Consider the following 17,371-nt stretch of genomic DNA (forward strand, 5'->3'; position numbering starts at 1 on the left):
GACTCCTTTTGCAACCTGGTATTTTCCTAGGGTTTACGCTGTCCATTTGTTACACACCAGATCAGGGCCTTTAACCTGTTCACGTGAGCAGTATTGCTGAAATGTCCATTTGACACCCTAAATGCAATTGAAACTGGATTCCTGTTTTTCTTTCATGTTTTTTAGTCTCTGCGATATGATACCAGCTATTTTGTAGAGTATTTTGCCTTGGATCTCTTGATGGAAAATGGGGAATGTCGTGGTGTTATTGCACTATGCATAGAAGATGGGTCCATCCATCGCCTAAGAGCCAAGAACACTGTTGTAGCTACCGGGTAGGAGTCTAACTTGTATTTAATTTCTCTGTAGGGAAGTTGGGTCTCAGTTTCTTCTAGTAAAAGTGGAGGCACTATGGAATAGTGGCTTAGTCACAGGCAGTGACCTATCCCAGCTGCATAATAAGCTTTGCCAGCCTCGGTTCTGTATCTTTGAAACCACAGCAGCTGCCTCAGGTGGGTGAGGAAGTATCTGTCCTCAGTTTGCACCTGGGCGGACCCTTGATGAAACGGGTCTGGAGAGTCACATGGCATTTTCCGGACTAACCTCTCTTTTGCTTTAGTGGGTACTGTGTTTACACTGACTTTCTGGGGTAGTTTGTTCATGTGATGAAAATAAGTAAATTCCATTTCATACACTGTCAGTCATTTTAAGCCTTTAAAAGCGGGAATCCATAGACATTAGAAATTTTAGTATTAACGTAGAAGGTGCTCATCAGGGAAGTCACGCAGCACAGAAGTGCACTAAGGTACAGAAGAGAGTGCTTTCCCTGTCCCTCGGGCGCCTACCCCAGTTGCCCAGGGTGGCCCAGTGCTGCGGGGCTGCTCTCTCCGCTCTGGCGCCATTAGAAGGGCAGACCCGCTGGTTTCCTGGGCGCCACCATCCTATCTCCGCTGGCCCGTCTGTTTTCCAGAGGCTACGGGCGCACCTACTTCAGCTGCACATCGGCCCACACCAGCACTGGTGACGGCACCGCCATGGTCACCAGGGCAGGCCTCCCCTGCCAGGACTTGGAGTTCGTTCAGTTCCACCCCACAGGTAGGACGGGACCGCTTTCATGGGTCGGGCTCTTCGTGGCTTTGAGCCCCCCCACACCTCTCGCTGCTCCTCTGCACCTCCATGCACGGCATGTTCTCAGAGCCCAGCTTGTCATTTGCTCAGGAGATGTTTCCCTGTTTCCCCCAAGGCAGTTGAGGGCACCAGCCTAACTACCTCTTGCTTTGGAGGTACCTGCTCCAGTCGTAAAGCCGACTGTTAGCGTCCCTCTCCCTGACTTGGTTGTCAGCTCCCAGAGGCAGGGGCAGGTATGGCTGTGTCCACAGTAGGACCTTGTCAGTATTTTCTGAGTGAATGTCTGACAGCTGGCAGGGATGCTGTTGACCAGAGTTATGGCATCGGCAGATTTCAGTGTCGTAGGGAAAAGAGCAGGCTGTCACAGCAGGAGAGAATCAAGTTGGGATGAAGTGTTGCAGACAGGACCCCGTGAGGTGTTGATGACTGCCCGGTCATGGGCAGATTGAGCCCATCTTGGGTCCTCAGATAGTTGAGTTTGCAAATGGGGGGTTCAGAAGGGAGGTCTACCCTGGGGGTGCAGGTTTGAGAGGGTTTGTTATCCAGAAATGAATCAGAGAGAGGGATCTGCCTCTTGGGAGGGATGAGTCTCATTCTGGACTTTCTTTCTGGTTGCTTTTCTGACTTGTCAACTGGGGGACACCACACCTGGTGGCAGTAGCCAACCACCTTGCTAAAGACAATGACCTTTTTTTTCTCTTTGCTCTGTTTTTTCCTGATCCGCTGGCAGGGATGAAAAATAAAGCTTTAGGTGGTCTTCATTTTTTTAAATATTATTTATCTGAGCGAGTGACAGCACGAGTGGGTGAGTGGGCAGAGGAAGAGGGAGAATCTCAAACCGACTCCCTCCTGAGCACACACAAAGCGCAACCTGGGGCTCAATCCCATGACCCTGAGATCGTGACCTGAGCCGAAACCAACAGTCGGACGCTCAACCAACTGAGTCACCCAGGCGCCCCTTAATTACTGTTTTTAACTAGTAAAATGAGGGGCGCCTGGGTGGCTCAGTCGTTAAGCGTCTGCCTTCGGCTCAGGTCATGATCCCGGGGTCCTGGGATCGAGCCCCGCATCGGGCTCCTCACTCTGCGGGAGGCTTGCTTCTCCCTCTCCCACTCCCCCTGCCTGTGTTCCCTCTCTTGCTGTGTCTCTCTCTGTCAAATAAATAATTAAAATCTTTAAAAAAAAAAAAAAACTAATAAAATAAGACTTCTGAATTCCCCCTGTAACTTATTGAGAGCTCAATTTCTCAGGCTTCCTTTTCAGTATACAGGAAATAAAGTGCTGGAAGAAACACCATTGAAACCAGGAAACTAAAGGCAGAGGAAATGCAGGACTCTTAACTCTTCTGGTGTGCTAATGAAAGTGTTAGCTTTCAGATGACATTGACAGATGTCAACATGACAAACATATGTGTTTGTTTCCCTGTTAAAATTCAAGTGCTTGGCATTCCTTGTTTTCATTATGTTGAGAGACAGTGAGATTAAGGGCCCAGACCTGCCTTGTTGCCTGGTGTGCGTTTGGTTCTGCCTTCCCAGCTGCAGGACGTTGACAGGTTCCTCAGTTGTCATTGCTCATCTCTGAAAATGAGGATATCTGCTGGGGTCGTTAGAAAACAGAATTGTACACAGCAAGTACAATATAAGTATGAACCGTGATAATTATTGCTGTGGTTGTTACCAGTGACTTATTTATTTTTTTAAGATTTTATTTGTTAAAGGGGCGCCTGGGTGGCTCAGTTGGTTAAGTGTCCGCCTTCAGCTCAGGTCATGATCCCAGTGTCCTGGGATTAAGGCCCACATCAGGCTGTCTGCTCAGTGGGAGCCTGCTTCTTCCTTTGCTGCTCCCCCTGCTTGTATTCTCTTTCTCTGTCAAATAAATAAATAAAATCTTAAAAAAAAAAGATTTTATTAGATCGTGTGCATGAGCCGGGGGAGGGGCAGAGGGAGAGGGAGAAGCAGACTCCCCGGTGAGCAGAGAGCACGACACAGAGCTCAGTCCCAGAACCCTGAGATCGTGACCTGAGCTGAAGGCAGACGCTTAACTGACGGAGCCACTCAAGCACCCCGTAACCAGTGACTTTAAAAAGATACGAACTTTCCAAGCTGATTTTTCCTATCTCGTCGCAATTTCATGGCACAAAACGATGCTCTAAAATGAAAACAAAACCTGAGATATTTGACGTGTGCTTGGTTGTGTTGAAAGTTTAAACACAGTTGTCATACTCAGCCAAGCTACATCATCACCACGGCAGCTGAGCTTTCCCCTTACTGCTGCTTTGTCAGTGCTTTTTGTTATCAGAACTTCCTACTCTTCTTTAATCTTCCCTTTGTCTTACTCTCTTGTGAGCACATTGCCACATTATTCTCATTGAGCACAATGCCCTTTGCATAATCTTTTCCTTTCCCCAAAAATGTCTTGATGAAAATTTGCATTTGAAATATAGACCTAGCAATTGTTAGGTTATAAACATCTAATTAATTGGGTTCTTTGCAGGTATATATGGTGCTGGTTGTCTCATTACGGAAGGATGCCGTGGAGAGGGAGGCATTCTCATTAACAGTCAAGGCGAAAGGTTCATGGAGCGATATGCCCCGGTTGCAAAGGACCTGGCGTCCAGAGACGTTGTGTCTCGGTCCATGACTCTGGAAATCCGTGAAGGAAGGTCTGTGTGATCATCTCCAAAGGTGTCCGTGCACATGCACACACGCACCCCTCCTTTCTCTTTTGGTGGGTGCTGTTCGTGTCTACGTTCTAACATGGGCTGGTGTGACTTGTGTGTGAGTTTCAGCACCCCGTCCCATGCTACCCCACCCAACTCTGTAGGCTGCGTGCAGCTACCTACTGCCCTGTGACTGTCAGTTTATGATACTGCTCTAAAGGCCAGCATTTTGGGGAGTTTGGCTGAATGTTGTGATAGAGACAGACATGCCCGCAACCTGAAGTTAGCATGTGGACCTTTGATGCTGTTTCAGGACCGTCAGGGTGTGGGCTCTTGTTCATTGAAGCAGCGTTAGCTCTTCACTGCCAACGCTGCCTTACTGTGCTGATGCTGGTCAAATTTTTGGTGTTAACAGCCTCTAGACACTTTATATTTGCAGTATTTATATTGAAAGGACTTCCTATCAAGGAAAACACATTGTGACTTCCCAAGACTGGTGTGTGAGCCTAGTGAGGGCAGGATATCTTGTCCATGTTCTGGCTGTGTCCCACCATGTGGAGTCCACCCTGGCACATAGTAGGTGCTCAGAAAAGACGTGAAGAATGGATGACCACAAGTGAGGGGAAATTTTGTACAGCATAGTGGAACTTGATACGCTTCAATGACTTTGTGGTCTCACATTTTCTTTTTTTTTTAAGATTTTATTTATATATTTGACAGAGACATAGTGAGAGAGAGAGCACAAGCAGGGGGAGTGGGAGAGGGAGAAGCAGGCTTCCCGCCGAGCAGGGAGCCCGATGTGGGGCTCGATCCCAGGACCCTGGGATCATGACCTGAGCCGAAGGCAGACGCTTAACGACTGAGCCACCCAGGCGCCCCTCTGGTCTCACATTTTCTGTATTTACCTTTCTTTGCCTCACACCATGATGTCCTTTTCCACCAGAGGCTGTGGCCCTGAGAAAGATCACGTCTACCTGCAATTGCACCACCTACCCCCCGAGCAGCTGGCCATACGCCTGCCTGGCATTTCGGAGACGGCCATGATCTTCGCAGGCGTGGATGTCACCAAGGAGCCGATCCCTGTCCTTCCCACTGTGCATTATAATATGGGTGGTATTCCCACCAACTACAAGGGGCAGGTGACCAAGCCCGGGCCCTTCCGTGGTGGGGAAGAGGGCAGGAACGATGGGCCCACCTCACAGTTGTCCCTTGCGAACTCGGGAGAAGACATGGTTTCCTCAGAAAGCACTGAGTTGCTGTTGGAGGGCACAGTGGGGCTCGGGCACGTACCAGTATTTGCTTTCACTCTGTAATAACGAGCAGTCACTGGTAACTTACTGATCCCTCTGTAGTACACAGTCGTAGATGGGATATCATTTGCAGCTTTTCCCAGTTTATAATTTATTTTCTTATATGATCTCTTGTTACTTTTACGGTGACCTTGTAATTCGTATTCTCTTTACAACAAATACTTTCAAGTGGTTTGCAGTCCACCCAGATTTTGTTTTGGCCTCTCCTCAGGCAAGGTGACGGGGGATCTCCTTCTCTCTTTATAGACAAATTATACGCCATACTCCCTTCCCTTCATTTGAATCCAGAGTCAGAGTATGGAAGTGAGGGGGTCAGTCAGAGGTGGTGAGTGAGGTTTCTAATGAGCCGTAGCTGTGGGATTGAAATCACAGGTGCTGCCGTGTGGGGTCCTTGGACCGATCTCTGCCTGGGGTGGCCGAGTATCCGGGCGCACACTCGGTCAGAGGGTTCCCTGTAGACGAGAGCAGATCCAGTCCTTACCTGCCCTCCTTCCTCTGAACCTGCATGCAGATGCCCCACTACTGGGAAGCGGGGCTGTGCAGATTGTGCTCCTGAAGTCTTCAGTCTTCCTTCCACAGGTCCTGAGGCACGTGAACGGCCAGGATCAGATCGTGCCCGGCCTATATGCCTGTGGGGAGGCCGCCTGCGCCTCGGTGCACGGTGCCAACCGTCTCGGGGCAAACTCGCTCTTGGACCTGGTCGTCTTTGGCCGGGCGTGTGCTCTGAGTATTGCAGAGTCCTGCAGACCTGGTATGTGTTTTCTTCAAGTAGCCAGGCTGTCGGGAGGTGAGAGGTTACCATGTCTTGATTTGTAATTGGAAATTTGCTTAGTGATCGTGGAGGGGTAGTCTGTTTTTCCCCCCTATGAGTGAGGAAGCAGAGTGATTCAGAGATTTATATGGTGACAGAGACTAGACATAGGCTGGGTGAGAGTCTTAACAGTTTAGAGGGTAACCTGGTTTTGGTCAGATTTTGTTTTGTAGTCATTATGTTCTCTTTAGGAAAGTCACCATGAAGGAGTTGTTTTTTGTTTTTTGTTATTTTATTATGTTAGTCACCGTACAATACCTCATTAGTTTTTGATGTAGTGTTCCATGATTCCTTGTTTGCGTATAACACCCAGTGCTCCATGCAGTACGTGCCCTCTTTAATACCCCTCACCGGGCTAACCCATCCCCCTACCCCAAGGAGTTGTTTTGAGAGGAAGTTTATCACGTAGTGCTTGCTCGTTATAAATTACTTGAAATGAAATATTTTAAAAATGAATATATATAAGTTCTCAGTAGTTATGGAAAAGTAATTTAGGTTCTAAAAAATATATATAAATAATCTGTTAAAGCAGAACATAATGCACACAAAACAAAGGATTGGGTCACAGCTCTCCCTGCAGTGACACAGTGGTTTTCAGTCAGTGATTGTGTTCTTCTAGTAACTTAAAATAATTTGCTGAGGCAATATGTGCTGGAAGCGCGAGTCCCACTATGAACAGGACACTTACTGTTGAAATGAGCTCCCAGAGGGTCCGTGTAGGTTACCGTGGCCCATTTGCTCAGAACAACAGGTGAGATGAGACTCTGTTCCCGAGGGGAGGGTGGTGGGAATCCCTGGGCCCCTGTTCTTCCCCTTATGCTTCCCTGGTGGTAACCGTTTAGTCTCAGTTCTGCTGTTTTTATTGAACAAAAGCTTTTTGTATGGATTTTAAGTTGGCGGAAGTCTTACTATCCTATTAGTGAAACACAGCCCTCACTCAGTATAACATGCCACACTCCCCTTTACATCTGCAGTCAGCAGATACATGTAATGAAAAGGACAGTTCGTTTTCAGACACCTTCTCCCTTGCTCTGACTGCAAGTCCAGGCTGATAGGCAGAGGTGGGGCACTGTCCCCGTCTTTGCTACAAAAGGGGTCAAAACCACCTTGTCTGACACCAGACCTAGTGCTCATTCCATTGTACTGGTGAAGCCTGAAATCAAATCTCAGAGCAAAGCAGGAAATTCGAGGTTCCCTTTCTTTGAAAATGAGAAAAAGGAAGTTTTGTAAAAGTATCTTGTACTTTTGTATCTGAAAGGTCAGTGCACACTGTAAAAAAAAAATTTTAAGTCAGCAATAAAAAAAAGGAACAAACTACTTGTACATGCAACAACACGAATGGATATCAGACGTATTAGGTTGTATGATCTGGGCTCAAGAGGCTACATACATCTGATTTTATTTGTATAACATAATGGAAGAGACAAAACTAGAGAATAAGGTGGCTTGCTGGTCACCATCCTAATCATGGTGGGCCTTGTGCAACTCTGGCAAAATGTGCAAAACTACACCAAAAATGATACTATGCCTTAATTATATTTTAACTTTTAAAAACAAAAATAAGGGAAAGAAAAGCACTGCTACATCCTCCCAAATGTTGATTTTTTTTTTTTTTTTTAAGATTTTATTTATTTATTTGACAGAGAGATAGCACAAGTAGGCAGAGCGGCAGGCGGAGGGAGAGGGAGAAGCAGGCTCTCCGCACAGCAGGGAGCCTGATGCGGGGCTCAATCCCAGGACCCCGGGATCATGACCTGAGCCGAAGGCAGCCGCTTAATCGACTGAGCCACCCAGGCGCCCCAAATGTTGAATATTTTAAACATTTTGTACCCTAATAATGTATTTTATGCTGTACCTTAATTATGATGGTTACAGGAACCCATATATGTGTCGATATTTGTAGAACTGTGCACCTAAAGAAAAATAATTTTGGTAAATGATCACTTTTTAACTTTTATTTTTAAGTAGGCTCCACACTGTGGAGCCCAACACAGGGCCTGAACTCATGACCCTGAGATCAAGACCTGAGCTGAGACCAAGAATCACATGCGTAACCAACCGAGCCACCCAGGAGCCCCAAATGATCCCTTTTTTAAAAAACACTACAAACAAAAGCAGAGGAAACCGCAGCTGGCCTGGAAGAGCTGGGGTGGGTCACATGAAAGACCGGTGCCCTCACTCCTTGCAGAGAGTGGCTGTGAGCAATCCTACTTTACCTGCAAACCTTTGTTTCCTCATTTCATACCCTCTGCCCGTATTACCTATTGAAGAAAATACATTTCAAAACATGTCATTAAAAAAACAACAAAAAGGGCGCCTGGGTGGCTCAGTTGGTTAAGCGACTGCTTTCAGCACAGGTCATGATCCTGGAGTCCCGGGATCGAGTCCCGCATCGGGCTCCCTGCTCAGCAGGGAGTCTGCTTCTCCCTCTGACCCTCCTCCCTCTCATGCTCTCTGTCTCTCATTCTCTCTGTCTCAAATAAATAAATAAAATCTTTAAAAAAACAAAAAAACAAAAAAAAAACCTTTAAAAATTTTTGAAACATTTATCTTTTTAGAAAAGTCAGAAAAACAGGTCTTGAGGTTTAGGTAAGCAAATGCAAAGGTCCGAATTAGCAAGAGACTTCTAAACATGCCTGGCCAGGCCCTCCCTTGTCCCTGAATGAGCACCACCATTGGTGGTGGTGGGGCATGTTGGCAGAATTGTTGGAAACTGCTTGCTGTTGTGAAGGTGCCAGTTTTCCCTTCAATAGAGTAATAAAGCAAGGTTTCTTTGCATAAATCTGATTTTTAAACTTAGGAATGGTTTCTGTTTTGTTCAGAGATTTATTGGATACCTACTCCTTGCCAGAAATTTTGTCTTTATGTTTACTCTTTGGCCCCTAGTCCATTTGTGGTTCCTTAGGTATAGGGTGGTCCAGGTGGAATATCAGCTCAGTTTGTGTACGTTTCCCAAACTCCATTAAATTCTAGCTTTTTGTCTGTTTTTTAAGGAGATAAAGTTCCCCCAATTAAACCAAATGCTGGGGAAGAGTCCGTCATGAATCTTGACAAATTGAGATTTGCTGATGGAAGCATGAGAACATCAGAACTACGACTCAGCATGCAGAAGGTAAGCACGTGCACACGGTGTGTCCATTCCCCTGTGCCGGGCTCAGCAAAAGGACACCTTCCACACAGAAGGCCGGAGATAGCAGCCCAGGGCAGAAACTGTGATTCTCTCATATGCCCCAGGGTGCTTGCATGTGGCTTCCTTCCTCAGACCCTCTCTGCCTTCATGTGTATGTCAAAGCCTGAAGGGGAAGGGACAGTGAAAGGTCTGAGAAGCTCAGTTCCCAGCTGGGAGCTTCCTTGTAGCAGACTTCCTGAAAGCCCAGCACATCTCATTGCCAAGAAATTAATCCCACCATCACACCCAGCCTCCAGCAGCTCTGGGAAATGTCTTTACACTGGGCCCATTGAAGCCTCTAAATAAAATCAGGACGAGAGGGGAATGTGGGTGGTGGGTAGAAATGGTAATCTGTGCACTGGTTGTCAGGATATATTTCCCTTCTAGATCAGCACATCTGATGGAATGTTCTCTGAGGGTGAAAACATGTCTTGTTCCACATGTGACTGTGGAGCCTGAGGTCTGTAGTCTGACTAAAGACCTGAATTTTAATTTTATTCAATTTCAGTTTAATATAAAGCACTACATGTGGCTACTGCACTGGATAACACAGGGTTAGATCCATAAAAATAGTATGTAAAACAGCTAGGGATCCATCAGGTTCTTCTAATACAGGGATTCTTGGTCCACAAATGAGCTCTCTGTCGAGTTGAAATCATGTACAAGAATTCCTGTGTGGAGGCATATTCCGAAAAGAAGCCCCTTGCTTTTAGTCATAGTCTGAAAAGGGTCCAGTGGCACAGACTCTCACTATCAAAAGTAAAAAGTTGCATACTGCAACTTTTATAGGACTGTGTGGTTCTGTGTTTAGGGAGACTGAGCTTCAGGGAGGCTTCCTGGAAAGGTAAGGCAAATAGCACGAGTGAAGGACAGAGGTATGTTTAAGGAAACCAGCCAAGAGGTACTGTGCAGGACTTTTATAGGGTTTTGTTATCAGGAGTTGGAGGCCAGCTGTGACAGACGTAATCACTGCACTGGATAATAGGAACTTCAGTTTGGGTGTGAAAATGGTGAATTCATGAGGTATTTTGAAATAGGAAATCCTAGAGGCATTCCCACCAAGTAAGGCACATACAGATCTTTGACTTAGGATGGGGTTACATCCTGATGAAGGTTGAAAGTGGTGTAAATCATAAATGCATTTAATACACCTCTAACTTACTGAACATCTGCTTAGCTGACCTTAAATGTGCTCCGAACACTTGTTAGTCAGTAGGAGGGAAAGCTCATCTAATACAAAGCCTGTTTTATGTGGGAGTGCTGACCGCCTCATGTAATTAATTTGAGTACTGTCCTGGAAGTGGAAGACAGTGGTTGTGTGAGTGCAGATGGTTGTTGACCTTCGGGGTCCTGGGGCTGAGTGGGAGCTGTGGTTGCTGCCTCTGCCCAGTATCAGGAGAGCGTGCCTTTCTGCACATCGCTAGCCTGGAAAAAGATGAAAATTCAAAATACGGGTTGTCGGAATGCAGATGACTTTTGAATCATTGTAAAGTTCAAAAATAATGAGTTAAACCGTCATAGGTAAGGGACCACCTGAATTGTTATCTGCTGTGTGCCAGGCAGTGTTCTGGATGCCCCAGTCGTCTGAACAAAATCCTGCCTTCTTGGAATGCACATTTGAGTTGGGGGACTAATTTTTCTGCTAATGTCTAGCTGATACAGTAAGATAGAAAAGAAATGAGGTATGTATTGAAAAGGAGTAGACAAAAGTATCATTACTTACAATTAAAAATCTCAAGACAGGGGGCGCCTGGGTGGCTCAGTTGGTTAAGTGACAGCCTTTGGCTCAGGTCATGATCTTGGAGTCCCAGGAATAGTCCCGCATCGGGCTCCCTGCTCAGTGGGGAGTCTGCTTCTCCCTCTGACCCTCCCCCCTCTCATGTGCTCGCTCGCTCTCTCCCATTCTTTCTCTCTTAAATAAATAAATAAAATCTTTAAAAAAAAAAAAAATCTCAAGACAGTAAGTAAAAAACTAGTAAAAACAAGAATGAAGTAAGATATCTGTATGAAAGATTCATCAGTAGCTTTCCAGTATGCCTGCAGTAATCCACTTGAAAATTATTTCATTCACAGTACAGCCAAAAAGTGTAAAATGCCTTGAATAAACATAACCCTAAAGAGTATGAAAACATGAGCACTGAAGAATGTAATAAAAGAATGTTTTAACTAACATTTACTAAGTTCTAAGATAGTTTTTTCCGTTTGCTTGTCCTGAAAGGCCAGGACATTTGATGGTGTGCATTATAATTTTAAAATTATGGGGGCGCCTGGGTGGCTCAGATGGTTAAGCGTCTGCCTTTGGCTCAGGTCATAATCCCAGGGTCCTGGGATCGAGCCCCACATCAGGCTCCTGGCTCAGCGGGGAGCCTGCTTCTCCCTCTCCCTCTCTCCCTGCTCATGCTCTCTCTCTCCCTCTCTCTATCTCTGTGTCTCAAGTGAATAAATAAAATCTTTAAAAATATATATATATATATTTAAAATTATGTATCGTTCTGGGGCACGTGGGTGGTTCAGTTAAGCATCTGACTTCGGCTCAGGTCATGATCTCAGGGTCCTGGGATCGAGCCCCGCATCAGGCTCTCTGTTTGCTGGGAGTCTGTTTCTTCCTCTCTCAAATAAATAAAATCTTTAAAAATAAAATAAAAATGAATTTATCATTTTAAAGAAATAGATGAGATGTCTGTTAAACAGAACTAAGTCAACAAGCTGTGTTAGTCTATGGTAGAGATCAGTGGCACAAAGTGGAGTCCAGACGTAGGCCCAGGCACACGCTGTGATTGAGCATGGGATAAAGGGCTTTTTCAAGAGCGGTGAAAGGTCAGTAAGTGGTAGGAAATAGAGGTAGATCCTAAAATAAATGTCAGGTTTATTTCATGTCACACACATTTCCTAAGAGCATAAACAATAAAGCCATACAGGAATTTGACATATGAGGGGTTTTTTACAAGATTAACCAGAAGACAGGCAGGGAGGGTTCCCAGGCCTCTTACTTCTCCCTCTTCTTCGTGACCATCCACCCCATGCTCATTGCTGACCACCTCATAGTCTCAGCACTTCTTAGTTTGTGTCACCAAGGGGCAATCTGCTAGCTCCTAGAACATTTACCACCAGATCTCAAAGGTGGGGCAAGACCATAGGAGCTGGGGCGCCTGGGTGGCTCAGTCATTAAGCGTCTGCCTTCGGCTCAGGTCATGATCCCGGGGTCCTGGTATCGAGCCCCACATCGGGCTCCCTGCTCCGTGGGAAGCCTGCTTCTCCCTCTCCCACTCTCCCTGCTTGTGTTCTCTCTCTCACTGTTTCTCTCTCTGTCAAATAAAATCTTAAAAAAAAACAAAAAACCCATAGGAGCTGGTGTCTCCTTGGGAATTCAAAGGTGGTGCCCTTAAACCTTTCTGCCACCATTCAGTGTATCACGCCTGAGAAGTTAAGTTTGCTTGGAATCACAGATCCTGGCCGAGTTCCACAAACTGCCTTCCCTAAATGCAAAATGTTCCACTTGAACTCATGTATGTGGATTTAAGACACATACTTAATGGGAACATAGAAACATTTTTTTAAAAGCTTTAATCAAAACTGCATTTTAACATAAATTTATGATGAAACTCTCAATGAGGCAAGTATAGAGGGAGCTTACCTCAAAGTAATAAAGACCATACATGACAAGCCCACAGCTAATGTTATATTCAGTGGTGGAAAGCTTTCACCACAGGAACAAGACAAGGATGTTCACTCTCACTACTTTGTTCAACAGCACAGGAAGTCCTGGCTAGAGCAGTCAGGCAGGAAAGAGAAAGGCATCCAAAATGGAACGGAAGGAGTAAAAGTCATTGTTTAAGATGTATCAGATCACATGTGACACAGACTCCACCAAAAAAAGTTAGAACTAGTAAATGAATTCAGTAAAGTTGACAGATACAAAATCAATACATAAAAATCTGTTTCTGTTACACAAATATTGAACGCTCTGAAAGAGAAAATAATCCCGTTTACAATTGCATCAAAAAGAACAAAATACCTAGGAATAAATTTAGAGGAGGGGAAAAATCTGTACACTGAAAATTGTAAAACATTAATAAAGTTGAAGACCTACGTAAGTGGAAAGATATTCTGTATTCCTGGATCGGAAGAACTAATATTGTTGAAATATCCATATCACCCAAAGCAATCCCCAGACTCAGTACAATCTTTGTTAGAATTCCAATGGCATTTTTTTTTACAGAAATAGAAGAAACAATCCTAAAATTAGTATGGAACCACAAAAGACCCTGAATAGCCAAAGCAATCCTGAGAGAGAAAGCTGGAGGCATAGCTCTTTCCCTGATTTCAAACTATATTACAAAGGAATAGTAATCAAAACAGTAAGGTATCGGCCTAAAAACAGACCTGTGGATCAATGGAATAGAATCAAGCTCATAAATAAACCCATGTATATATGGCTAATTAATTTACAATAAAAGAGCCAAGAATACACAATGGGAAAAGAACAGTCTCTAATGGTGCTGGAAAAACTGAACAGCCACATGCGAAAGAATGAATCTAGATCGCTGTCTTACACCACACACAAAACTGACTCAAAATGGATTAAAGACTTGAATACAAGACCTGAAACCATAAAACTAGAAAAAAACACAGACGGTAAGCACCTTAATAACAGTCTTGGCGGTGAGTTTTTGGATTTGACACCAAGAGCAAAGGCAACAAAAGTAAAAAAAAACTGCTGGGACCACAACAAACTTAAAAAACTTCTGCAGAGCAAAGGAAACCCAACAAAATGAAAAGGCAGCCTATAGAGTAGGAGGAAATATTTGCAAGTCATGCATCTGGTAAGGGACTAATACCCCAAAATATATAAAGAACTCCTACAACTCCGTAGCATAAAAACAATCTAAGAAATGGACAGAGGATCTGAACATTCTTCCAAAGAAAACAAACAGGTGGCAGACATGTGAAAAGATGCTCAACATCACCACTCATCAGGGAAATGCTAATCAGAAACACACCTTCACACCCATCAGAAATTGTTAGTATCAGAAAGACCAGAAACACAAATGTTGGCAAGGTTGCGGAGAAAGGGGAACCCTCATGACTGTTGGTGGGAATGCAAATTGGTGCAGCCACCGTGGAAAACAGTATGAAGGTTCCCCCCCAAAATTAAAAATAGAACTGTATGATCCAGCAATTCCACTTCTGTGTATTTATCCAAAGGAAATGAAACCGCTAGTTCCAAAAGATAAATGTATCCTATGTCTATTTCAGTATTATTTATCATAGCCAAGATATGAAAATAACCTAGATGTCTGTTGGATGAATGGATAATGAAGATATGTGTATATGTTCTATATACTTTATATGTGGTGTATATTTTATATGTGTATAAACATGTTATCACTGAGGCATAAAAAAGAATGAACTCTTCCATTTGTGACAACATGGGTGGGCCTAGAGGGCATTATGCTCAGTGAAATAAGTCAGACAAAGACAAATATGATTCCACTTATATGTAGAATCTTAAAAAACAAGAAACTGAGCTCATAGATACAGAGAACAGATTGACGGTTGCCAGAGATGGGGAGTGGGTGAAAGGAGACAAAAGGTACAAGCTTCCAATTAAAAATAAGTAAGTCCTGGGGCTTGTAATGTACAGCGTGGTAATTACACTTAATTACACTTCATTACATATTTGAAAGTTGCTAAGAGTAGATCTTAAAAGTGCCCATTAACAAACTTCACTTTAAAATTCAGAGTAATGGGGGCGCCTGGGTGGCTCAGTTGGTTAAGCGACTGCCTTCAGCTGAGGTCATGATCCTGGAGTCCCCGGATTGAGTCCCGCATCGGGCTCCCTGCTCAGCGGGGAGCCTGCTTCTCCCTCTGACCCTCCCCCCTCTCATGCTCTCTCTCTCTCATTCTCTCTCTCAAATAAATAAATAAAATCTTAAAAAATAAAATTCAGAGTAATGGGCACCTGGCTGGTCCAGTCAGTAGAACACACGACTTTGATCTTAAGGTTGTGTGTTCAAGCCCCATTTGGGCATAGAGCTTACTTAAAGAGCAAAGTAGAATTCAGAGTCATAGATTCAGTCTGAATTTTGTAGTTTTTAAATTTGATTTACATAAATATTTTATAAAAAATGAAATGCAGGGGTACCTGGCTGGCTCAGTTGGTGGAGTAGGATTGTGAGTTTGAGCCCCACATTGGGTGTAGAGATTACTTCAAAATAAAATCTTCAAAAGTAAAAGTGAAATGTGTAAGAAAAAGTCTAAAGGGTTTACCAGTTTTAGGCATGGCTTCTTCATACTAGTTGAAGATTTACAAATGATATTTTGTGTTACAGTCGATGCAAAATCATGCTGCAGTGTTCCGGGTGGGAAGTGTGTTACAGGAAGGGTGTGAGAAAGTCAGCCAGCTGTATGGAGACCTAAAACACCTGAAGACGTTTGACCGAGGTAAGCAGTTCCATGGGCCCCTGCATACAGTTGGGGTGCCTCAGAGCCCTATCTGTGCCACTTAGTGCTGCCTTATCCCCATCCTTGCTGTTTGGGTCAAAACTGGCAAGCCCACAGTCACAGCCTGGAGGACCCATCTGACTGGATCCTGTTTCTCATGGGTGCCTTGTGTGTCCCCAGGAATGGTCTGGAACACCGACCTGGTGGAGACCCTGGAGCTGCAGAACCTGATGCTCTGTGCACTTCAGACCATTTACGGAGCAGAGGCCCGGAAGGAGTCTCGTGGTGCTCATGCCAGGGAAGATTACAGGGTGCGTCTTGACAGCACATCCCATGTGCACATCATGTTTTCTGTCCACTGGCATTGCTCAGCCCCTAACCCTGCGCTTTCTGTACATTTCACTCCATTTTCCCAAAAGGAAATTGAAAAAACTATTTTTCCCGCTGATACCTTTCATACTTTGCTATCACTGTGTTAGTACCAGCATGACCTTTTTCTTGCTTCAGATGGGCATCTGCTGCCAGTAGCAGCACCTCTGACAGAACACTCCGGACTGTTACGAGGTCAAAGATTAGTGTGCAGTCTGAGCACTGTTGCCAGAAGGTGCTAAAATGATGAGTCAGTTACTGAGACCTGACCTGTCTTTGAGAGAGAGAGCACGTGCATGAACTCGAGTGGGGCGGGGGGGCGGGGTGGGGGGAGGGGCAGAGGCAGAGGGAGAAGCAGACTCCCCGCTGAGCAGGGAGCCCGACGTGGGCCTTGATCCCAGAACCCTGAGATAGGAGCCGAAGGCAGACGCTTAACCAGCCGAGCCACCCAGGCGTCCCTAAGTAACCTGATTTTCATGCAGAGTACAGTTCAGATTCTTCCAGAACAGAGCACTCACCATATGAAAGGAAAACATTGAGGAAATGGGCACTTGAGGGCAGACACAAGTTCAGGATGGAGCATCAGTCCGGCCTGAGCCACCTTCCAGACAGATAGGCTTTGGTTCAGCAACACATGGTGTTGCTGGTAGCAGAGCCCAGTCAGCTGGACATGGCGAATGGGGAAATTGGCTACAGCAAGAGGATTAGCTTCTGATTTACTGTGAGATTTTATTAATTTACCTTTCACCGACTGGAGCTGGATTAGATTATTAAGCACATTTCATCACCTGTACTGAGGACTAGAAACTTCTCCAGATTGTGGGTTGGTCGGCAGTTTGTGTGGCTGAGGTGAACGAGTTTTCATTCAGTCACAGCAGATGTGTGAAGGGGAGAAGGGGGGAAGGAAGGCAGGGGGAAGCTGCTCCCGCAAGAGCTCACCCCTAAGTATGTGTTTAGACATAAGGGAAAGTGCTACAGCCCCACTTGATCCCAGGTGAGAGGCCTGCCTCTGCCCACCTCCCTGCTCGCCTCACTCAGCAGAAACAGTTTGAATCTTTTCATTTGTATTCTATTTTTATTTATTCGTTTATTTTTATAGAAAGCATCTTTTTTTTTTTACACTTGTGTGTTTTTTTTTATTTATTTATTTATTTATTTAAATTTTAGGTAGTTGGCATACAGTGCAATATTGGTTTCTGGAGTAGAATTCAGTGATTCATCACTTTACATAACAACACCCAGTGCTCATCACAAGTGTCATCCTTAATACCCATCACCCACCTGGCCCATCCCCAACTCACCTCCCTGTGTCAACCCTCAGTTTGTTGTTATTTTTAAATTTTGTTTTTAAGTAATCTCTGCCCCCAACATGGGGCTGAAACTCACAACCCCATGCTCCACTGACTGAGCCAGCCAGGTGCCCCTGGTTTTTACTTTAAGTGGCTCTCGTACGTCTTACCCATTACCATGTGTAGGATACTCCTTAATAGTATTCGGCTTCT

The 17,371-nt window shown here is 44.9% G+C and overlaps 1 protein-coding gene and 1 long non-coding RNA gene across 3 annotated transcripts in view; both read left to right on the top strand.

The window, feature by feature from the left end:
• SDHA (succinate dehydrogenase complex flavoprotein subunit A) overlaps positions 1 to 17,371 on the top strand; it is a 31,604-nt gene that overhangs the window by 11,543 nt on the left and 2,690 nt on the right. For both annotated transcript variants that reach the window (XM_081825813.1, XM_081825812.1), the window contains exons 6-13: positions 166 to 314; positions 950 to 1,074; positions 3,601 to 3,769; positions 4,710 to 4,905; positions 5,656 to 5,827; positions 8,881 to 8,999; positions 15,389 to 15,500; positions 15,681 to 15,811. In XM_081825813.1, coding sequence (XP_081681939.1) covers positions 166 to 314; positions 950 to 1,074; positions 3,601 to 3,769; positions 4,710 to 4,905; positions 5,656 to 5,827; positions 8,881 to 8,999; positions 15,389 to 15,500; positions 15,681 to 15,811 — 1,173 coding nt within the window. The remainder of the gene's footprint in view (positions 1 to 165; positions 315 to 949; positions 1,075 to 3,600; positions 3,770 to 4,709; positions 4,906 to 5,655; positions 5,828 to 8,880; positions 9,000 to 15,388; positions 15,501 to 15,680; positions 15,812 to 17,371) is intronic.
• On the top strand, positions 9,006 to 14,797 carry LOC145722516 (uncharacterized). Its single transcript, XR_014146811.1, has 2 exons — positions 9,006 to 10,738; positions 13,276 to 14,797. It is a non-coding gene; the product is annotated as an uncharacterized LOC145722516 (long non-coding RNA).

Source organism: Leptonychotes weddellii, chromosome 7, assembly GCF_054177405.1.
Source record: "Leptonychotes weddellii isolate Sample4059 chromosome 7, ASM5417740v2, whole genome shotgun sequence".
Taxonomy (NCBI): Eukaryota; Metazoa; Chordata; class Mammalia; order Carnivora; family Phocidae; genus Leptonychotes; species Leptonychotes weddellii.